This window comes from Balaenoptera ricei, chromosome 8 (genome assembly GCF_028023285.1).
Source record: "Balaenoptera ricei isolate mBalRic1 chromosome 8, mBalRic1.hap2, whole genome shotgun sequence".
Lineage (NCBI taxonomy): Eukaryota > Metazoa > Chordata > Mammalia > Artiodactyla > Balaenopteridae > Balaenoptera > Balaenoptera ricei.
Genome location: NC_082646.1, coordinates 81,633,902 through 81,658,996, shown reverse-complemented (window position 1 = coordinate 81,658,996; position 25,095 = coordinate 81,633,902). Strand labels below are relative to the sequence as shown.

The following is a 25,095-nucleotide window of genomic DNA, read 5'->3' as shown; positions in this document are numbered from 1 at the left end:
CTGGTAACAAGGAAGAGACATTATCCCTACCCACCTCTAACTATTCAGAAGCTACTTTAATTATTAATAAACCTAAGAGTTGTGTGTGGTTACACTAAAACATTTTTCACTGAGATAATTGGCCTTCATTTGGAGACCAAAGAAAATAGCTTTTCTTTTGGAACTATCAGTAACATAACTTGGACTGCGTCACTAACCTCCTTTAACGCCCTTGGTGGCTTGTCTTCACTAAAAGAATACAAGCTAAACTGCTTGTTTTGACATTCAAATCCCATCACAAACTGGCCCAACTTAACCTTCTTATCTTTCAATCTCTGTCTCACACAACCCACAGTCCAGCTACATTACAATCCATTTAACAACTATCTGTTAAACTGCTGCCAAGGAAACATATGTTTTGCCAAGTAAATCAGAAATGGTCCCTGCATTGAAGAACAGAGTATGTTGAAGGAAGTAGCCTAAGAGACTCATAAAAAACTATTCTACCAAATACATGAAAAATGTTCTAGGAGTTCAGAGGAATGACTGAATATCTCTGGTGGTTTCGGGGTGGCTTTAAAGACTGATTTTGATTTCTGAACTGCAGGTTTCTTTCTCATGTTTTTCCGTGGTTGACTACGATGTTTCCTTTACATGGACTACTTTACCATCCTCATACTTTAACTTTATGAAAAAATTCTATTCATAAGGAGTCTGTTCAAATGTCTCCTTCGTCGTGTGCTTTCTCTGCAGATTCCTTCCTAACTCTCTCTGTCGGGACTTAACACTCCCAGCGCTGTGTTTCCACAACACACTATTCATGAATTTACTATAGAACTAATCATGTTTCACTTTAATAGAAGGTTTAAGTGTCTGTCTTCCCACTAAACTGTTTCATTGATGAAGATCCGCCATGTAAGATTCTAAAAAGTGTTTTTTTTTAAATAACAAATTAATGAATGGAATTATGGAAATATAATTTAGAAGATTATTTGAGGTCAGTTAGAAATTCTGGATAAGAAACTTCCAAGAAATTTTTGTTGCTGACTCTTCTAGACCCAACCAGTTATATGAGTAGGTTAAATATTAATACCAAGGAAGCTAATAGCTTGAACCTAATCTCCAGGGAACCAGTTTGCTTAATTCTGTTCCAACATCAGCTGCATCCCAAACTCTAAACGACCTTTTTATAGATGAATGCAAAGGTAGCAACAGACTATAAGCATAAATGAGAGTGTTCTGCCTAAAATCATTAGTACATCTCTAATAGGGTTTTACTAATGGTCAATCTTTCATTTGATCACCTGTATGTTAAGAACTCGAAGGCTCTGAGTGACATTTATAAAAATATTAGCTCATGTACTGATACGATAGATGAGAAACAGACCCAGATACATTCAATGTTTTATTTACATAGTTTGAATATACAAATCATTATCCCTTCATGTAACTTACAGTCTCATTGAATTAAACGTGTTACTACTCCACAAACATAACATTCATGAACTTGATATTCATGGTTTCTATATGCTTTGACCACACTGAAAATCCACAATATGATTCACTTGTGATTTACTGACTTAACAAAATTGAACAGTATATGATTCACTTAGCTTATGATCAAAGCCAAGCATCAGCTCATAATGTTACTTTGCTTTTCTCATCTTTTCTCCATTCATTATTTAAGTAAATAATAACTCTTGAAAGTCATTTATGCAAATATTTATTATGAAAAGTTGGCCCTGGCACAAGGCAGAATGAAAGTCTGACTGAAGACACTGGATTAGAAGAAAAAATAAAGCCAATAGTTATAATAAACCCTTGGTTCTTAGCCTGGGCATAATAGTTTTAGTTACTCTCAAGAGTAAATTGCCAAATTCAGTGTTGACCTATCACTTGAACAAAATCTACAATATGGTGTGTATAAAAATAAGAAAAGTATTTTTTAACTGTTCTAATGAATTCTCTAGTCAATGTAACATTTTTACAACATAGATGAAAAAATGTTGTGAAAACTGAAAAGATGGCAAGCATAGGCTGTGGGCACACGGTGTTTATATGTGGTTTTTGGTGATACTGTGATTCAGGGAGAATTTTACCTGCTTTGGTAAATATTTCTGCAGTTTTGATTTGGGAAATCTTTGAAGATCTGAGATATATGGCTTATGAATGCCAAGCCTCAATTCCCAAAAAGTTAATAAACAAATTAATGCAAAGATGTATATTCAATGAAGATTTAAGATCTTTGTGGAGCGGTGTTAGTCAAGAACGATTCAGAGATGAGCATGTGTGAACCTTGCACTAATTCAGCAATTCTTTTGTTTCTGTTGTGGACAAGAATTGAAATAGCTCCCACTAATTTAAAACAAAACACCATGATCAAGAGGCCAATCCTGCCCTCTAGGAATCATCATACTTACTTAGCACTGTGCAATTCCCCCTTTTTATGACTCCCCAAATATATCACATATGTAATAACTTGTTTATTAGCCATCTTCCATTGCTTCCCTAGTTCGTCCTTTGGCTAAAACACATCATACTGGGACTTCCCTGGTGGTACAGTGGTTAAGACTTTGAGCTTCCACTGCAGGGGGCACAGGTTCAATCCCTGATTGGGGAACTAAGGTCCCACATGCTGCATGGTGTGGCCAAAAAAAAAAAAAAAAAAGAAACACATCATACCTTTAATAATCAATAACCTGTCAGCTCAATAGTTCACTCAGAGCACAAACCATGTTTGTCTTGATCAGTCTCCCAAATTGAACACAATGTGGCACAGAATAGGTGCTAAAGAGATATTATAAAATTAATTATAATAATTTGCAATATGACAGATACAGATAAGTAAACATATCATTATGTTATATGATAAAGATTATGATAGATTAACCAACGATCAAGTTGTGTCAAAAAAAAGCTTCACAAAGAAAGAGATACTTGAGAGAAATTCTGAAGAAAAGGAAAGGGTTTTCTGAGGGAAAAGGCAAAAGAGGGAAAATATTTCCTATAGTACCAAACTATAAATAGCTACATAAATTCTGATATAAGCTAGTGTTAAGAAATAAAAGACAACTTAACTGAACTCTGGATTCAGACCAGCTTCAATCAGAGCCTGATTAATACTCAAAGATTACAGTAATATCTACCTCTTGGCTCCGCTTTCTCTCAGTTTGCTCCTCAGATAGTCTCTGACAACTCCAGGCTCTCACCTCATGATTGTTTCAGGTCTCAGTTCTAGCCTCATATCTTTCCCCAAACCCAAAAAGTAAGCCCAGAATTCCTAACTAAAGTCTAAAGTCCACTCTAATTGAACAAGCACAGTCTCCCTTCTAAATCAATAAGGTATTCTATGGTCCTGAGTCAGTCAGAAACACTCCCAGAGAATATGATTTTTATCTATGAACATCATGATTAGAATGTGGCAAGGAAGGTTTCTTAGAAGAAACGTGGCTAAGGGTTTCCATTAAGAGGGGAAAATGTGCCCTGTTGCAGTTGTTATACACAACCAACAAGACAGGCCTTATGTTTTTAGTCCTAAAACCATCCACTGGAAAAAAAATCAGTTTTCTCATATAAGGAAGATAAAATCCATTAACATTTGCCCCCAGTGCACCCCGAAAATATAGAAACACAGGAAGTCGTTAATATCAACAACTTCTATAGCCACAGCTTCTCAGAGTGTAAAGGAATCTTTGTCCCAGTTCCTAACCAGATGGTTAAATATGACATCTCTCGGTGGTTATGCAAGTATAAATTTATGCCTAGGTCCCATGCCTGAATGAAACAAAAAACAGGAACATCAAGTACCCACTTGGATTCCACCTTGAAATAGAACTGAGTCAGGCTAGGCGAATCTGAGACCCCTGGAGGAGTTTCTGTAAACAGCCTAAGATTGGCCACTTCCTCCTCCTCCTACAAATTAAATAAAATTTTCCCTTTAGTGGGCGGAAGAGAAAATTTCAATGTTGCCTTGGGGACATATTAAGCCTCTATATGAGGCTCAGTTTTCATCTGTTTTAGCTGCAAAAGGATATACAGTCAGGAACCTAGAGAGCAGAGGTTAAGGCCAGAGTTTGTTAGACTTCCATGAGTTAAGAATGGACATTTGGCTACGGGCCCAGCCTAATGTTACGAGGTCTTGACTAGAAAAAAAAGAGGAAAGCTAAATTGGGTCGCCCATAAATAGCAAGGTGTGTATCATCTGTACTGGCTAATACTATTACTTTAGCATTTGAGGCTGACTATTCTATCCGTACTTAATTTACCTTCCACTACCCTACAACAGGGATCTTCTACTCTAGCTAAACAGGTCATTTCTTGTCATTATCCTACCAAAAACTGGAAATTGATCACCATATCTACCTCTGAGAACTCTTCCTGTTGCAAGTGATAGAAGAGTCAAATCAAATGAGTGATAACCAATAAGGAATTCATTGGCCCAATAATTGAAATACTTGGAAGAAAAGGCTGACTTTGGGCATAGCTTAAATTAGGGGCATAAACCATACTACCAAAGAGTAGAAAAGGGATTAATTCCCCAAGAGAAATTTTCAGAGCATTCATACTGGAAGAAAGAGGTATGTATGCAGGGATGGCAAAAAATAAACTAGCAAACACAGACACACAAATGAATGCTTTATGACACCACGTTCTATGGTCAGTCTACGTCATTCCATCCCCCAGGAATACCCTCCTCCTTTCTTTTTAAAAGTCTGTCCTACTTTAAAATGTCTTTCCTTTTCTACTCTCTTTGGGTCATACTGATATATTCTTCTGAAAGTCCAGAACACATATTCTTGATCATTGATTTTTCCTTTGGCATACACTATAATCAACAGTTACCTCATTTTTCCCCAGAGTGATCAATCCCAACATACAAGCATCTGTGTATGCTGGTGAGAGTTAAATCCTAAATTACACTGCACAGAAGACAGAAAACTCTCCCCCTAGAAAAATGGTATAATACAGTGTGTTAGTTTTCCAGGATAGCTTAGCAACATTTAATTAATTCATCATGTGACTGAGGTACAATATTAAAGTTCTAATTTGACTTTCCCAAACAATCCTAAATCCCTTCCTGTTCTCTAACACCTGACCACTTATATTGGGAGAGGGAAGGACACTGCTCCCACCTCTTTCCTCATGGACTTGGGAGGTGAAAGAGGGTGCCCATTCCCAATCATTTTGATGCCCCCATATTCTGCAAAGGTCTTCAACAATACGAAGGCTGGAGTCATGCACAAGGCACAGATGTTCCAACAGGTGTGATTGAGTGAGATGGCATGGGAACGGGGTAGAGAATACAGAACAGAATGTGATGTTTGTGGAGGGTGAGTATCTAGTGTGGATGAGGACTAAAACAGTGGCCAAGTCCAGAGCTAAGAGGGTATATATTAGAAAGAAACACTAGGGGAAGACTAACACAAATAAAGAGATATTATGACATAGAAGCATAGACTGTAAGCCCTGGAAGAGACTCTGCTCTAGCTTAACTTTCAGGAAACTAAAGACTAAAATTAAACTGACATGGACACATCCACACAGTGACTATATTGCAAAACTCCCGTGCAGGCTCTCCTTTTGTTCTTGGCTGCCTTCTCCTTCTTTATAACCATCTATCAAGATCCTAATACTGACCATGTTCAGGGTGAGACAAGAACAAGATCCTAAGACTGAAGCGTGGCTCTAACTAATTCTGGACACTCATGGATAAGAATGAAGCAAGGGATGTCAGTGATGTCTGGACTGTCAAGAAGAATAGGGTTGATATGAGCCCAGGCAGTACACACACACACACACACACACACACACACACACACACACACACATTAATGCATGTGTATCAAAGTACATTGTATACACGGTACATTGCATATTGTATATATGTATATATGGTACATTGTATATATGGCTACTCAGCAAGTATTAATGTAATGAATGTCTTCTCTAATAGTCAACTAAAAGAAGACACCATATTTTAATCTCCTTTTAATTAATCCCTATCCTTGTATTATACAATGTCTTACATTTTAGTAGGTCACACATTATATTGTTGACTCATAAATAAACAATTAATACACTGGAACTTCCACTAGTTCCACCTATTCTCCTCATCATTTCTCTGTGATGAAATAAGTGGTCACTTTCAACTAAAATTTAAAAGTGTTTGCATATGTATTTTACAGAGCTAACAGAACATTACTTTCTAAAAACTTATTTTTAAAGAATCCTTATAATAAGGACATGAGGTAAATTGTTGAGAATAGTTTCATTTGTCTTCCAAGGCAAAACCAGAGAAAAAATGACCAAGCTCTCTGTGATTATTCTATGGTATTTCATCTGAAATTATGAAATATGTAGTAGCATTTTGGATGTAGAAGTTAGGCAACTTCCAAAATCCACACTCTGGGCTCTGCTACAGAATTGACCACTTCTTTACATACTTTTGCTTTGAGACTTGTCTCCACTGTGGCCTTGGAAATGGAGCCTGCATTCTGAAATTTGACTGGCTGGAGCCAAATATTCAGTGGAAAGGAAGAAAAATAAAACACTGAATTGTGCTTATCTACCTAGGAAGCTGATAAGAATTCTAAAGAAAACACCTGCAGGATAGATACAGGGGAAAGATAATTTCTTCAATGTTAATGGAAAATAAACCAACAATGATGAGATCAAGATTCTTATATTACCAAAGATGTTTAGACCAGTACTCCCAGATCTTTGTCTTTTTGGAATTAGTCATTAATCACTCTCAAGCGAGTTTGGTTTAAAAGGCATGTAGTTGCAAGAATTAGGAAACTCACAGTGATATATGTGTTTGTAGAACTCTTTTTGGTTTTCAGATTCATTGTCCCTAGTTATCATAGCAACTCATGAATGGCCCAGCAATTTTTGGTTTGAGAAGCCACAGGGAGTAAATAAGTAGGCAAAACACTAGAAATGGGAAATGGGGAGACATCTCATATCTATTAAACATATATTGTAAGTCCCTTCCCTGCACAAGGTATTTTTTCACACATTTTCTCAATCCCATAGGCAACACTGCAAAGTGGGTGTCCCACTGAGAACAGGAAGAAAATTGTTAAGTAACTTGCACAAGTTCTGGAATCTATCGATAGTATGTGTCTGAGTCACAGTCAGAGATTCCTATGACAAAGCCTGCGTCGTGTCTCTTACTCATTATGACCCCTGGGAGTTAGAAGACACTTGAAGGTCTGACAATGTAGGATATAGAACATTATAGGCTGGCCTCTGTATCTAACTATTTGTGTGATCTTAGACAAGCTACACGTGCTCTCTTGGCCCCACACACATATTCTCACATAAGAGAAGCTTATAAATCTAGCTCTTCCCAACTCCAAGTACAATTTAGTCAAGTTAATCCAGATAACGCATAAACATCACTAATATCTCTGCCTCTTTGTTTAGTGCATTATTCAATGTTGAGAGAAGACATCTCATTTCTAAAAGTTAGATCACCTAGCTAGATTTTTTAATTTATTGAGGTATAGTTGATGAACAATGTAATATGTTTCAGGTGTACAACATAGTGATTCACAATTTTTAAAGATTATACTCCATTTATAGTTATTATAAAACACTGGCTAATATTTGCTGTGCTGTACAAATATGCTTATAGCTTATTTATTTTACACGTAGTAGTTTGTACCTCTTAATCCCGTACCCCTATCTTGTCCCTCTCCCTCCCCTCTCCCCACTGGTAAACACCAGTTTGTTCTTTATATCTGTGAGTCTGTTCCTTTTTTGTTATATTCACTAGTTTTATGTTTTAGATTCCACCATAAGTGATGATGACATACAATATTTGTCTTTCTCTGTATCACTTATTTCACTAAGCATAACACTCTGCAGGTCCATCCATGTTGTTGCAAAAGCTAGATTACCTCTTAAAGATGAACATAGGGAAGACTTTCTTTTGGCTACTTTTAGCTAGAGTGGGAACAAAATAGGCAAGTTTAATATCTAGCACAGAAAAAAAGTTCAAGTTTCCCTTTCCCACTCTCATTTTAAATAAAGTAAAATTCACAACTGCTTCTGAAAGCCCATGATATTCTGAGAAGAGAACACTGTCTCATGTCAATGCAATGATGTCAATGCTAAAACTTACATGGCCTCACTGAACCCAAGACAAATTACAACCCCATCAAAAGCACTGAGCATCCACTGTCATCATGGGGCATCAACACCCAAGTAACCAGCAGAAACCAGGGTTCTAATGCAGCCAATACCTTTTTGTTTTGGTTTGTTTTCTTTCCAGTGCCTCATAAACTTTCCTCTAGAAATATTTCTCTTGTTAGAGAAAAGTGAATGCCCACAAACATCTTTAGGCTAATAGGAATTTTCTTTGAAATCTAACATTTTATTATAAAAATTAATCTAGGTATTTATTCACTTCCTAATAAATGCTCCTTTTTTAATATTAAAATTCAATAAGATTATTTATCAAGTAAAATAAATGCTCCCGAAATTTGTGATGTTAATTCTCTGCACATTCATATATCCCTGTGGACAACTGTACCTGAACTGAGAATCTCAGTTTTCACTACACAGATTCTGCAATTTGCCTCATGTGGATTATAATCCCCAGAACATGGTCAGTCATCATATTCTGGATACTTACTAGTTATAGGCATTGTGCTAAATGCTTTTTTGGTATTATTTCACTTAATATTCTTAACTACTCTGTGAGGTTACACCCTTATTACATATGAGGGAATAGAAACACATAGAGATTCATTGAATTTTCTGAAGTCACATAACTAAGAAGTATCAGAGCAACCTCTGAACTTTAGCTTGATGCTAGGGTCTAAGCAACTACCTCTCTATTGCTTTATATGAAGAATCAGAATTCAAATTTCCATCGGGTACGGGATTATCTGATAATTTCTAGGTAGACAGCTTCTACTTCTATACCAACCAGTCACTGTTCAGTTTAAATGTACAGCTCAGAAAATTACAAAAATAAATGCCATCAACTTTTGGATTTACTTACAAGAAGTAGAAAATGAGAATATTAAATCTAAGATTATCATTGTAGTTTATAGTTTCTACTCATAAACTGGAGCAAGAACCTTCTGCATAGAATTTTCAGAGACCATAAACTGGTATATTTAGTTTTTGAGAACTCAAATTATAGACCAAGAAAAAGCAAAGGACAAGCAAAACAAAAGCTGAAATGCGAGAATGTGTAAGATACAAACATGGGAAACATGCGGGTAGTTCATTGGTCATCTAAAAATATGCAGAATGCCACTATTAGTAACAGGATCCACCACAGCTGACTCAAGGGATAAGCAATGGTTTCTCCAATGCTCGTGATATAGATGAAAAGTACCCCCGAGTCATGCAGCACAATGAGTTTTGAAAAGGCAGAGCGATGGGTGAGAACATAACCGTGGAAGCTGGGAGATCAGAAGCCAATGAGGAGTTTCTCTAGTGTGCAAATTTATATTAAACAATAAGCATTCTGAATTTATGGTGACTTGCAGGACTTTGTAGACCCTCCCAACAAAGATCCTTATTATTTTTTGATCAAATGCCTATGAAAAAAATCAAAGAATCTTTGAAAGAGTTCCAAGTCCCTTGTTTTTCAAATGAGGAAACAAGTCCAGAGTGGCCTTCTCTTGATGAATCTGCCCGCTGACTACTCTCAGGCAATGGGTCCTTTGTGGGGTTCATCCCACCCTAGTGCTAGGGGCTCAGCAGTGATTTAGTCAGAAACCAATCAGGGCATTGGGTTGGGTTGGAGGGGTAGCACTCTTTCCTTTTCCTGTTTACTCAGTGATTTTCTGTGTAGTTCTGGGGTTGGAGCAGAGGTAAAAGTTTGTCACCTCAGCAAAAGCAGCATGCTTTTGGAGTTGGCAGCAGCTATGTCTCTCTTTTCCTGTGTGGACACCAGCATGTCCTATGATTTTTTTTCTGAAAACTTAGCCTAAGGCCTATTTATAAAGCTGATGCAATGATTCTATGAGCTATAATATATCTTCCTAACAAATCTCTTTGTGTTTAAACAGACAGACCTTGATTCATAAAAAATTCTCTCTCCATTATACAATTATCTTCCTCTTGCTTTCCATACTTTTGCTGTTGTTATAGTTTTTAATACATGTCCCTTTCTCTTCTCTCCTATAGTTAGCTTTTTGATGCCCACTGACTTTTTGATGCTTACAGTTATCATTATGTATCTTTTCTTTCCTTTCTGCTAACTCCAGCCTTTAAAAAGTAGATGGAGCACCTGTTTGTTGGGTGCCTTTGTCTTCCCTGCATTATCTTATTTCTTGAATGGTTGTAAAATGATTTCTTCTTCTGAGAAATTAAACATAATGAAGCTCATAAAAGTGACAGTTGTAATTTTACTTGGATATAATAAATGACCATTTATGTGTGTGTACTAGCTATTTCTATATATGGAAGAGTTTTGTTGGAAATAGGGTTAGGGATTTGCAGGGCTGAGGAGAACAATGGCTGCAAAACTAGTGCTAAAGATTACTATTCTCACCATCCTGAACAATTGATTTCTGAGTATCTAATACTTTCATGTGGGCTTCTACGCTATGGCCCCAGTCTGAAGATGAGACTGGAATAAAGAGGGTCGTGGAAATGCTGTGAGACTCAAGTGGAGACCTGAAAATTCTCAAATGTCAAGAAACCTATATTTTGTCAAGGACTCTGGCACAATTTACCTTCTTCTATGTCTATTTTCATGTAAGTTGCTTCTAATTTTTTCTTGTTATAAAAAAGGTAAAACTCCTTTAATATATATATATTACATGATTAAAAATAATACATGATTAATCAAGGAAATTTGGAAAATGTAGCAAAAAACAAAAGGTAAATTTTACTGGGATCGTATACCTCAGGACTAACAGATTTTACTATTTTAGTATATGTTTTTCTTGTATTTTTTGGCACAGATCTCATATAATTATAAACGTCTACACAAAAGTTGTATAAAATATCTACATATAATTTTGTCACCTTATTTAGCGTTATACCCTGAGTATTTTCCATTGCCAATAGCGCTTTCTTTACTACCCATGTTACAAGTCTCTAAAACATTCCCTCTTGGGAGATATGTTATAGTTTAATTATTTAATGAATTCCACACTGTTGGACTCTTATTTCTTATTATCTCTATTAAAAGCAACACTGCATTGAGCATTTTTATTCCATTATTTCTGTGTATATCCCTGATTTTATTTGAAACAAATCCCTAGAAGTTGAATTTCTGAATCAAAGCTATACATGATTTGAAATCCATTTGAAAAATAATGTCAAATTTCTTTCCAGAATAGTTTACTCATTGACCTCTATCCTCCTGCTTATATCACTAAAGACAGTGATTTTCAATTTTGTTTCTACCTTACACATGGAAATGCACTCATATATGCAGAATTTGATTAATTCACAGTGTATACCTGTACCCCACTACTTTATCTCCCACTTAAAAAAAAAATTGGAATTAAAGTGAGATTGATTAACTACAAGAGATTCTTGAATCTATTGTAAAGAGATAATACTTGCAAGCTTCAGTGAAGTACATTTTCTGTAATTGGTCATAAATTATTGGTAGTATGCCTGAATCCATACTTCAGACGAGAACACAACCCTTACTTTAGAGAGAGGTTTCTGTCAATTGTTTCCCAGAAAGAGCTTTATGAATAAAGATTATGGCTATATATCATCATGTCAACCTGAGAATGTTATCATAAACATTTTACCACAAGCCTTAATTTTTTTTTTTTAATAAAGTGTTGGGTAAGCCAAGGTACTGAGAATTATTCCAAAAAAAAAAAAACAAAGTAAATTTTTTTCATCTGGTATCAGGAAGACATGACACCAGAAAACATTTGAGGAGAGGTATCTATATATATGCATCTATCTTTATCTCTATATATTTTAGGAATTCCACCAATTATTATGCAGTAATGCAATGGCCACATAAGCACTCCTTGTATGTTATCAGAAAGACCACTTTTTAATTCATTATTTTGAATTATAATAGATGTACTCAATTCTTAGTAGAATACTTTCAGCAGGCATTTAGTGAAATGATGGTTGTTGGGGTTATTTCATTTTACAACATCGCATTAGCATTAACTTTCCCTTTTACCAGGGCAGCCAAAGTATGCATATTATATGAACCTAGATTGCTCTTCTTGAGACAGAACAAGTTGAAGGCCCCTCGGCAGAGCCATTAAGAGATCAGAGTTATATTAAAAAATCCACAAAGGAAGTGAAGATTTCTGTCAACTGGTCCATCTTTGTAAAGTCATATTAGGAACAAGTAATGCAGCTCCTTCTGTTCATAGAGCTCTCTGTCGGTCCCTCTTGAGGGAAAAGAAGTACAACATATCTCTTATCTTGTGGGAGCTTATTCTCTATTTGATAAAATTACATTGAAAGCTACACCCAATATCTAATAGCTAAAACGTTTAAATGCAAGATTAAATGCAAAAAATAAACATTTTACACTGATATCAGTGCCACATAAATACGTATTATGGGCATCCAATACAGAGAAAATGTTTTATATAAGGGATGAGAAGAAAGGCTTTTTAGAAGGGATTGAACCTGAATTTATCTGAGGGTGATATGTAGATGTAAGAAAAATAGGAAGACACTCTGGCAAGTATATAAATGGATCAACAGCCATTAAACAAGTTGCTGACAAAAGAGTTATAGTTGATTGCAAATTGCAATGATCGGAAATAATCGGGAAAAAATGCCATAACACAGTGATCACGGAAAGGAGCCCTTGCCAACGAACCTGTCGTGACCCCCAACACAAACATCAGTTCTCAACCTTTGCTGTATACGGTCATAATGTGAGAAATTTCTAAAATCTAGATTTCTGGATTATATCCAGAGTTTACTTGTAAAGGGTCTGGGATGGGATCCTAGAATCTTCATGGATTCCAAGTATTCTGGTGATTCTAATTCAAGTGCTCTGTGGGCTACACTCTGGCTTTAAGAACTACCTCTCTAAAAGCACTATCCTCCCAGTTGATATGTTTCTGCCCTGAATGACACTGGCAGGACGAGATAGTCACCTATTTCAATCACACATGGATTTTTTTCATAACTAGATTTACAGAGTACAATTTAGAGCAGGCACTAGACCTTCCAAATACTTTACATTTCTCACAGAGACTGGCAGAGAGTTGGGCACAGAGTAGACATCTAATAAACACGAACAGTTGATGATGGTAACACCATAACTATAACTAGTCATGTGGCAACTGGTCATAGTTCTAAGCATCTCAAGAAGTTAGGATATCTAATTATATACTTCTAACTGAACAAAAATCTTTTTACGTAGTAGCCTGTCTTCTAATTTTTGATCAGAGATAGTCTTCTGGGCTGCAATTAGTTGGATGTTCATCCTCTACTCCAAGGTCAGGGAACACAGAGCCTATTCTTTGGATTTCCTTGCATATCCTTAGTAGTCATGCTCTTCATTTTTTGAGACAAAGAAATAATCATTGCAAAGCCCACCTCATAAAACCCCAAACCACCCATGACGAAGAAAAGCTTGTTTTTATGCTGACCTTAGCACAACTAGAATTTCAGCAGAGTGGTCAGTCATTTCTGGGTTCTAGAACATATCCGGAAAGATAACAAGAGTCAAATTCTCTAAAAAGTGCAGTGACTGAATGTGTGTGTGTGTGCGTGTGTGTGATCATGTAGTTTGACGGGGATATTATGTAATATTTATAATGGGTTTATGTTTACTCCTCTGACTACTACTGAATGTTGTAACACTTTTTGGAAAATATAGCATTTGTCTGGGATCGTATGAGACCTTAAAAATCTGTTATTCTAAGGAAAGTACAATAGTTTATTGTCTTATGACTCAGTTATACTTCAGTGGAGTAGATTTATTTTCATCTGGTATCAGGGAGACACGATACTAAGAAACCGTTGAGGGAAGATAGTTACTTTAATAGTGTGAAATGCAATAGACAAGGAACCATGAGACCCAGCTTCTCATCTTCATTTTTGGTAATAAGTAGCTGTATGACTCTGAATAAATCATTTCAAGTTAATTTTCAGCTATAAACAAAAGAAAACAGAGAGGATGCTTATTTGCCTCAAAATGTTATTGTAAATCCATAGTACACCAGCACCTTGCTAAGATGTTTGGATTTCTTAAAAATAAGAATTTAGAGAAGGAAGCAAGTCTCTTATGGAAATAACACAAAGGCAATTTTAAAAAATACAGCAATCATGTCAACGTCTAGTATTTAATGACAGCTGGTCAAAAGTTAGGATTAGTTTACTAGAAATCATTTGAATTGAATAAGCTTCCTAATTTAAACAGAAAAAAAAATGATTAAAAGATTCTGCAAGTGCCTCACCAAATATATAGAACACATTTGAAATGAATATAGTCATTATTTAAAATCAGCATAACAGTTACTTTTCAATAGGCCAAGTAGTCTTTCCTAGCTTATCAAGTTACTTGTAAATGTTTTTTTTTTTCTTACAAAGATATCAGCTCAACCATTCTGAATTGAAAATAGCAAATTAGTCTGTAAGTTAGTGATCTATAAATCTATATTTGAAATATGATGAGTGATTATAATACTGTTTAATTTCTCCATGCTTCACAACAGTATTGGGAGAGTAAAATGAGATTAGAAGTGTTTGGTATGCAATTAACATAGTAAATACTGTCATTTTTGTTATTTTTCATTATAATCGTAGCAGCAATAGTGGTACTCATACTTGTAGTAGTATAGTGGCAATAACATTTGGAATTGGAGAAAGTCTGGATCTAAGTTCTTGGTTTGTCACTTACTAAAATTTCACTGTAAAATATCACTGTTAGATATGCAGTTTCTTTATTTGTAAAAATGGGAGTAATAAAATGATTTGATATACAGAGTGGTCGAAAAATCAAATGTAAAAGAGCTCTGTAAATTATGAAGTTCTTTGCATATGTTGACACTCATTATTATTGTTATAACTTACATGTAAACAGATATTTTGTCTTTGCCCATCTTTATATTATTGGCTTTACCAAGCTTAATGATGCCCATTGGAAATGTTCTAATTCTAATTGTTTTCATTAAGCTTTTTTATAATTGTCAGTGGCCTTCAAGATCAACTAATCTATTCTAGACATTGTGTAGATTAGGAAAATCATCCAGGAGAGATGTTAAAACCTTGCCTAAGGTGACATAGTTTGTTGGTGACTGAGTGGGACCCTATCCTGATTTTTTATTAGAGTTCTCCCATTACTTCATTAGTTATATAATTTATTCTTTAACACTAAATCTCCAAAGCAAACCTTGCAGGATGTTAGGAAATGTTCTATGTAAAAGCATTCTAGGGTCTAATAAACGTGCAATTCTAGATTAAATGAAATTAAGAAACTTAATCACATACATTCTTGAATATGATAGACTGTATTGTCTGAAACTCTAGAAAAATGTTATACTATCTATTATGGCCAAAAGCTTTTCAACCACTGAAAAATTTTTTTAAAGATTATGCTATTGGCTAAGTGAATTATGGATCACATTGATTGAAATGTTACTTTATCACACTGGAAGTTATATGACTACCAGTGGGACATACCTGTTTTGGAAGGAATAACAGATGAAGGACCAAATGATCTTGAATTCTTCAGAATTAGCACTGCATACTTACCACCACTGTGAAGTATTTACATCAGTACTTATGTGAATTATATCTATACTGTTTCAGTATGCAGCCCATTGTTTCAATTGGATGTTTACTGGTACTGGCTTGTTTTCATATAATTGGGATAACTGACACAACTTTTTTTTTTAATAATGTAAGATTTTATGTAAAGAGGTTATTATCTAATTGTATTGAGGTACTTAAATTCTAAAGGAATGTCACATCCACATCATGTAGCAATAGGTTAATTTGGAACTAGAAAAACAATTCATGAAAAATAGAAATAGGTAGGAGACGCTGAGGAGCTGGCAAAAACAAACAAACAAAAACCAGGCATTCAGAAGCATCAAGGATACAGAAAAAACAGATGTAAAGACAGAGCAGTAAGTCAGTCTAATTGAGAATTAGACATCCATAGAAGCAGACACTAGACAAGGGGAGAAGAAATCTTTTAAAATTGCATTCAGGTTTGCTTCAGTCAGGAATAGTCATGTCTTCTTTCTGCTCTATTATAGTAACTATAACATGAACAAATAATCTGCTTCCTAAATTGCGGGCCTCTAGACTTCAAGTAGAGCCAGTCAACAAAAAGTCATGAAAATCAAAGACATAATTAGGTTTAAGTAAGTTTTTATGAACTATAGATGCATAACAGATTGTCACAGAAGATTAAAGATGTGTAGATTTTATAAATATCTATGAATCAGTGGTAACCACTGTATTTATGTACACATAATTAGTTTCTTATTGTTCATGATGGCCCATGTGTCAAACGTGTACCACTGATCTCACAGCAGGGAATGATCCATTGCTCCACTACAGATTTCTTAAGGTCGAGGAAATATTTGTTTATTTGGCTAGTAGTGTGACATGGAAATAATAATGTTACCTAACTCTCCACAGGGCTGAAAGTGAGAAATTAAATATGTAAATATGTGTATATATATATTTACCAAAGTATGTCAGATATAAACATATGTTTATATATAAATATAAACATTATAGATATAAAACAATTAGAGCACTGCCTGATACACAGGAAATGATATATATGTGCTTGTCATTAATACCACAAAGGGGATGATGACCACGATGGCCATGATGAAATGCTCACAGGCTTACAAGTCATTTAAAGCACATTCCAGAGTCCGGACAGGAAATTTATATCCTCATTACTGATTACTGATTAAATCCATTTCTGGAACATAACAAAGCATTTTTCCCCCACGTGACTTTTTTAAACTTAATTTCCAAGTTGTGTTAAGGAGGAAAAAAGAACACTAAACTTACAGACAGAAAACAGATTAAGAGCTCTTCAGCTTCCCTCTGTCTGTGCCACCTCCCCAACACACACACACACTCTCACACACACAGCCACACACACGCACTCACACACACACACGCACTCACACACACACATGCACTCACACACACACCCACACACACACGCACTCACTCACACACACACTCTCTCACACACGCACTCACTCACACACACGCACACACACACACGCACTCACACACACGCACTCACACACACTCTCACACACACTCACACACACACACATGCACTCACACACACGTACATTCTCACTATATGTATGTGACTTTGGCCCAATTAAACTACTTCTCCGAAATTTGAATTTTTCTTCTAGGGAATAGAGTTTAAGATTAATGAAATCTACCTCACAGATGTCTTGTGAGAACTACTGAAATTCTGTAGGTATGAGTTATCATCAAGGTATTAAATAAGTGAAAGGTATAAATACCGCTTTTGCTGACAATGGAACATATTTCTTTTTAGGCAGACCTGTTCAACTTTCTAGGGACTAACATTCATCTCTTATACTTTATTTTCCCATGCTAGGAGTATGTGCGTATGCATGTTAAAAACATACTGTCACACCACTGAGATTAAAAGGACACAGCTCTTTCCCTACTTCTACTATCACCTTATTTTCATTTTCATATAGACATCCAAGCACTAACTCTAAATCATGAATATTCAATTAATATATTTTGAATGAAAGGATACAACTTGATTATATTAGAAATAGAGCAAAAAGATCTAGCATACAAAACAGATTCTAGAACGTTCAATGCTCCATAAAAGTTTCAAATGAAAAACAAATTCCAGGTATGTGTTATCATCAGGTAACAAATTGTGTAATAATTTCCACATAATATTTTGGCTGTTAAAATACATGTATAATTTGATTTAAGTAAATACTACCTATGACAGAAAATTCATTGAAAGATAAACTGTACTGTACTAATTGGTAATTCACGGAATCATATTTATTGCATGTGTATCATGCACAGACACAAACAATTGTGAAATGGCAATTACCCTTAAGAAACATAATTTAACAGGAGCAGAGCCATGAGCATATGTATTTACAAAAAAAAAAAACAGAATGTGAGCATTTAACACATAGAACAAACATTTTGTAGAAGTTTAGCAACAGGAAAAACTCCTTTATACAGAGAGTTAACCATAGGTATTTGGGAATAAAACAGTATTTTATCTCAGTGAGATCTTAATAGAGGCAGGGAGAAAGTTATTGGAAATTATTTTGAAAGAATAATATGCACACTGATTGAAAGTATAAGTCAATCTTGTAGGATACATGTAGGTTATATGAGGCTGGAAAAGTTTTGGAAAAAACAGATTTAGATCCTAGAGCACCAGGTTTATAACCTAGGTCACAGAGAATTATAGAAATTGTAAACAAAAGTGGAAATAGGTCAGACTTGTACTTACACAGGACTATGTGGCTGTCAATGGGCAAGAGGCTTGCTATGGAGAAGCTGGAGGTGAGATCAGTTAGAAGTCCACACAGGTGCATGCACTAGGGGGAATGAAGAGGGCCAATCTTTCAGTCCCTTAGGCAGGCAGTCAGGGAGTCAAGGCAAAAATAACCTTTTATTGCCAGGCACCCTATTGAGTACTGTGGGCTACAGTGGTGGTCAAAGAGGCGGAGAAGACAAATATTAAACTAATATGCATACAAATAAACACAAACTTTATACTGCAATATATTCTAAGGGGTTATTGACAGAAAAAAGGATGTAAGAAGGAGGAGGTGTTTTTAGGAAGTTTTGCTTAGTTGTGTTGAATTTGAGGCACTGCCAGGATATCAATGAGGAAGTGTCTTCCAGGCTCTGGGTTTATACCTAAGCTAGAGATGTGCAGGTCAACTACATAAAGACAACAATTCAATCTATTGGAATAGATGTGCTGTGACAGAGATGACTAGAAGATAAAATAACTGAACTGGCAAATACTCTATAAATTTTATCTTCCTGTCCAAGTTTCCTATGTTTATTTGTAAAGAACTGACTTTTTCACTTTATGAAATTGTAGGTTCAACACCCAGGAAGACTCTCAATTTAAGAAAAAAAAAACCAATAGCATGGAGATCTCTTTTCTTACAGTTGAAAGAAAATTTACAAAAGATTGTTATATCTCCTGATTGTAGAACTACCTATACTGTAAAACAAGTCATACAAGACAAAAGAATCTATGAACAAAAAAATCAGTGATTGGTTGGGAGTCACATAAAAATTCTTTTTAAACACCTCAAAATACATAAATGTGCCAAATTCTCTTGGAAGAATCCTCTGGTTGCCAAATGGAATTTATTATTTCTACAAATATTTTTCATTGGACAAAGATTAATGTCCAGTAACATCCAAAGCTATGAAGGCTTTGCTTAACTTTTACATTCACATTATACTGCCTTTTTTATGAGTAAAGATGATCATCTAAATCATAATGGAAATTTCCTTTAGAATAACATTTAAGTATTATTTATTTATTATACAAAATTTTTCTACAAAGCACAATTTATTATTGACATCTCATTAAAAACCAAACCCTCAGAAATTTTTGATGAATGCAAACTATTAGCGTATAGCATTATTTCCTCAAAATTGCAGAGCAAGAAGGAAAACTAAGATTCTGAAAAAGTAAAACCCAAAGGTATCAAAAAAGAAATTCTTCGCCTTGAATTCTATCAACACTGTCAGCTAACACAGAGTCCAAGTTATAAAATAACATAACCAAAAGGAATATTATCTTGCTCTTAATGAGAAAGTAAAACATGTATTATCCTTTATATAATTATGTAAAAGGAAACAGAAATAAAAGAGAGGAATGAAAGATGGCAGGACTTTTTTTTTTTTGCAGTTTATGGATAAAAATCCCTGATTTCATCAGTCATCCCAAACAAAACTAAGCCTTGATAGGCTTGAGTGTTCAGACAAACAAAATCTACTTCACTATTAACATTTTTTTTTTTTTACTTCATTGAATTTGTTTTCTGATACTTTATTCTATTGGCAAACCCTCTGTTCTTTTTTATAAAAAATTATTTATATAGTTCAGGAAAAAATAACTCAAGAAACAAATTGGCATCAGCTATACCACTGCAAAGTAAATGACATCAAGATTTATTTTTTATACATCTGACATTTAAAAAGTACAGATGTAAGTTAAGATACTCAAAAATATCAATCTAAAGTTTAGCTTACCAACAGGGACAGAATTCGAGTGCTGAAGTTCCAATTGACTAGAATCACCAGAAAGTTCAGTCAAGCAGGTTAAAGTAAAATCTGGGCTGGAGGCATGCTCATGTCTGAAGCATTCAGGAGAAAGATAATCCAGTTCAAACTTCACAGCTGACATTGCAAAATTCTTAAAGAGCTATCTAAATCAAAGTTTAAACTTTGATTCAAATAGTTCAAACTACTGAAGTTTTAAAAATCATAGGAGGGGGAAAATCACTGTTTTATAATCAGTAACAACCCCAGGCTTTCCAATAATTATTTTCACTTGGAAATCTAAAAGAGATAAAACATGCAGAGCTGACTCTCTAAGAAGTTTTCTGTATTCACTCCTTTCCTAAGCAATTGACGTCAATAGGATGGATGGATTTTACAGTTGTTTTTCTTGAAGATATCTTGCTGCCTTTAAATGATAGCAGCGCTAAACCCATCTCAGAGAGGCTGTGATAGAAAGTAAAAGGAGCTAAGTGAAGACATAGCCAAGGCAGCAGAGAGATGCTTTTAGTAACTTGGTATTAGAAGGTCTCATTCACATATCTCTGTACAAAAGATCAGCTGGGTGGGGCTAAGGACTGTCAGAGAATGTAACTTTATTCCACTGGGCAGCTCATCAGAGGAATGTCTTAATTTGGAAGGAAGTTAATTCTAAATTATATTTCCTGGGTCAGGATTGTGAGACTGTAGTCCTGATGCTTATTGAAATATTCCTGTGATTATGGAGAGTAAAAGATGAGTTAAACTAAACGGCTCTGCACAACAAAAGAAACAATCAACAAAATGAAAAGGCAACTTATGGAATGGGAGAAAATATTTGTAAACCATGTAACTGAAAGTGTTTAATATCCAAAATGTACAAAGAATTCACACAACTTGACAGCAAAAGAATCCAATTAAAGAATGGGCAAACAACCTGTATGTCTTGGCCAACAAGTATATGAAAAGGTGCTCAACATCACTAATCATCAGGGAAATGCAAATAAAAAGCACAATGAGATATCACTTCACACTCATTAGAATGGCTATTACCAAAAAAACAAAACAAAACAAATAAACAAGAAATAACACATGCTGACAAGGATATGGAAAAAAAGGAACTCTGCACTGTTGGGGGAATGTGAATTAGTAAAGCCACTATGGGAAACACTATGGAGGTCCCTCAAAAAATTAAAAAAAATAGAACTACCATATGATTCAGTAATTCCACTTATGGATGTACATCCAAATGAAATGAGATCACTATCTTGAAGAGAAATCTGCACCTCCATGTTCACTGCAGCATTTTTCACAATAGACAAGACATGAAAGCTACATTAAGTGTCCATTGATGGATAAATAGATAAAGGCAATGTAGTGTATACACAATGGACTATTATTTAACCATTTATTTCTTCATTCAAGTGAGTATTTATTGACCCTGTATTAGGTATTAACTTAGATACAAAAATGTCGAGGCAGGCTCGCTGGAAAGGATGTGGGCTGGATATGGTCTCAGTGGGAAAGAGAGGTGTGATTGACTAGAGATTTTAATTATGACGATGGTATTAGGTATGGCAATAGATGTGCTACACATGAGGAATGGCAATTTTACTTCCTATGTTCAGCACTCTTTGAGAAAGTAAAATATATATAATAGGTTTGCAAATCCATTGCTGTTACAATATAAAAAGGATTCTGGACAAAAAGTGACATGTCTTACTCATCATTAGTTACTGTAACTGAACAAACAAGTAAAGAAAACTGGCTCTCTGCTTCACATGCTTTTATAAACTATAAACGTCATCCATCCCTCTGTACTCGTAATACTGTTATATTTTGAGTATCAATATATGACACATTCCTATAAAACTACTTGAAATTCACTAACATTTAAATATATTTTATTAATCACATCTATATATCTTCAAAATTTCTTCATATATATGTGAGAAATGTTATTGATTTGCTCTAAGACTACTGTTAATACACAGGTGGATTTATAAACTACACACAATTACTTGATATGGTCCATATATCCTTAAACTGGGAATTACTATTCTCTAGTATATTAGAAATAAGATTTTATTGGTATGAATAATATACATGAGCAAACTCTGTCAACAAACTCACTTCACTGTCCTTTTCCACTAGTGATGTAGGTACAAATATCTGAGGCCTGAGTAATGTTGGTAATAAAGAACCTCTCCTTAATGTGGCTACTCAAGACCTGGAACCCTCAGCATGTTTCTATTCCTGGGCCTTTGGTCAGAATCTTTTACCTTCTACCCAGACCTCTGTAGACTTCAAGTCTTTTTTTAAGTCAAGAAGCACTGTATTCCCCACCTCTCCCCCCCCACCAGCTTTACTGAGGTATAGTTGATATATAACATTGAGTAAGATGGAGGTGTTACCTAACTTTATGGTAGACTTCAAGTCTTTTGTGAAGTGTTTTCTATGACATCTTAGCTAATACTTATATTCAGAATAGTTTTCTGAAAATCTTTGGAAATACCAGTGCAAACTTTTTACTCATGTCATCTTCCTGATACCTGGAACTTGTCCTCCAAGATTTTTCTTCTTAGAGTGGGAACATAAGATGGCAGGAAACAGTGCACAGAAACATCCTTCCTTTTGATTGGTCTAGCTCCAAATATTTTTCTCTCAATCTGGATCAGTTTGTCTCTGTTATTATAGTAACCACTCACTTGCTAGTGGTTACAGTAAATTCAAGTCTCTGGTCATTCATTCATTCTAAAATATAAACTGCATTTGCAAATCTTTGTCCTTCTCAGTAATGCTTAATTTTGCTATAATCTGTCTTTGGTTCTCTTAACAGGCCAAAGTAATTATTTTATTTTGAAAAGAGTTAAACTTATCTAGAATAATTGCAATTTTAACTAGATCATATAATACATTTTTAAACAAGTATAATAAGCTTGCTTTTTACACAGGCTTTAGTGTACTTACAAATCCCCAAATGAACAATTGTTAGAAATGTAAGTCAGACAATATATTTTCACTGTCTCAGATGCTTTGCTCTTGGATGCACTGTGTGAAACAATTCACTAGACATATCATTTATCATTTTTCTGGTTTCAGAATAACTCTGAGCCCACAGATTTATACTCTATCCTTTCCATTGAACTAACCAACTAAAATCTATAGAATATCCTTGAACTAGTTGAAGAAATTTTAAAAATCTAGGAGTAGCAGAACAGTAAACATCAGAAAATTTTAGAAAATTCTGGAATATATGGTGGAGGCGAGTGCTAAACAAACTGAATAATGAGCAACTTCATGATGGCAAAAAGAAAGTTACCTAGAAGTAAGTGAAGAGTTTTACTCAGGATGACCATGGACAAATCCCCCCCAGTTCAGAGCCAGAGAGACTGAAACTAAGACAGGATATGCTGCTTTGTCCCTAAGCATCATTTGATTCTAACCTCCCAATAAGAAAACAAGAGATGAGTGCTCAATCATTTCCTTAACTGAATGTCAGGGCAAGACAGAGAAGGAAGCATTCCCCAGGTAACTGCAGAGTGCCCCCCCAAAACTGAAGAAAGTCACTCTTCTCAGTAGTGAAATTTTAGTACACACTCAGCCTCCCCCAAACCTCCTTCCCTAATTCCCATTAACAGTTGCACCAAGTTCCATCCAACAGGGGTGGAAGCAAAAGCCAAGCCAGTGAGTAAGTCACAGGAATTTGGTTATTTTAACAAAATCCTCCTCACAGACTACCCAGGAGTAGCAATTGGTACAGCTCATGTGTTGAGTAAAATGCAGGTCGTTGTCTGTCAACCCAAGAGCCATTTCTGCCTCACGGAGAAAAAAAAAATTGAAGAGAAACAACAATTTAAAGAATCAAATTGAGCAATCAAAGAAAATGAGCTTCACCATATCATAGTAAATGCAAAAAAAACCAACATAATAATTTTACTCCCTAATTTCAATGAGATTTTAGAGGATATTATACGCATATGATAAAAATAAGCTGCTAGGAAAAGGAAACAGAGTAAAGAAAAAGTTGTTTAAAGTAAGTAAAAAGAACACTTAAAAGTCAACTCAGTGGAAGCACTGGATAACAGGGGCATCACTGCTAAAAATCACATTAATTGATTAGAAAATCAATGTGAAGAATTATTTTGAATATAGAGTAAAATATAAGTTGGAAATTATGATAGATAACAGAAAATACAATATGTATAAAACAAAAACTAATAAAGAATAGGACTTATGATGAAAATATAAGAAAATGAAAACACTTAGGTTTATTGTGTGTAAGAAAATACTGATTCTTTAAATTCAAAAACCTCATTAACATCAACCAAAGGCGCCAAATTGAAAGAAGGTACATACCTTGACATCAAACAAATTTTGGGGGCTTCCCTGGTGGCACAGTGGTTGAGAATCTGCCTGCCAATGCAGGGGACACGGGTTCGAGCCCTGGTCTGGGAAGATCCCACATGCCGCGGAGCGACTAGGCCCGTGTGCCACAATTGCTGAGCCTGCGCGTCTGGAGCCTGTGCTCCGCAACAAGAGAGGTCACGATAGTGAGAGGCCTGCACACCGCGATGAAGAGTGGCCCCCACTTGCCGCAACAAGAGAAAGCCCTCGCACAGAAACGAAGACCCAACACAGCCATAAATAAATAAATAAATAAATAAAATTAAAAAAAAAAAAATTTTGATGTGATCTGAATTCCACAGTGAAAGATAATATCTAACAAGTTTCAATATAAAGTTGAGAGTGATGGAAGCAGTGTTGTGCAAATGTGACAGAGTGGAGGACTTCTTGGCTTCAATGTCAAATGAGAAAATAATATAAAGTGAAGTTCACAGGTTTCTGTTTAAAAGATATCATGTCTCCTAAGGAGATATTTCTCCAAAGAAGAAATACAGA

At 35.2% G+C, this 25,095-nt stretch overlaps 1 protein-coding gene across 1 annotated transcript in view; it reads right to left on the bottom strand.

Moving 5' to 3' along the window:
* The window catches only part of ANO3 (anoctamin 3), a 425,544-nt gene extending 405,148 nt beyond the window's left edge, over window positions 1-20,396 (bottom strand). Inside the window, exon 1 of the mRNA XM_059931289.1 lies at window positions 20,188-20,396. Coding sequence (XP_059787272.1) covers window positions 20,188-20,341 — 154 coding nt within the window. The 5' untranslated portion in view covers window positions 20,342-20,396. The remainder of the gene's footprint in view (window positions 1-20,187) is intronic.
* Window positions 20,397-25,095: the final 4,699 nt, after the last annotated feature.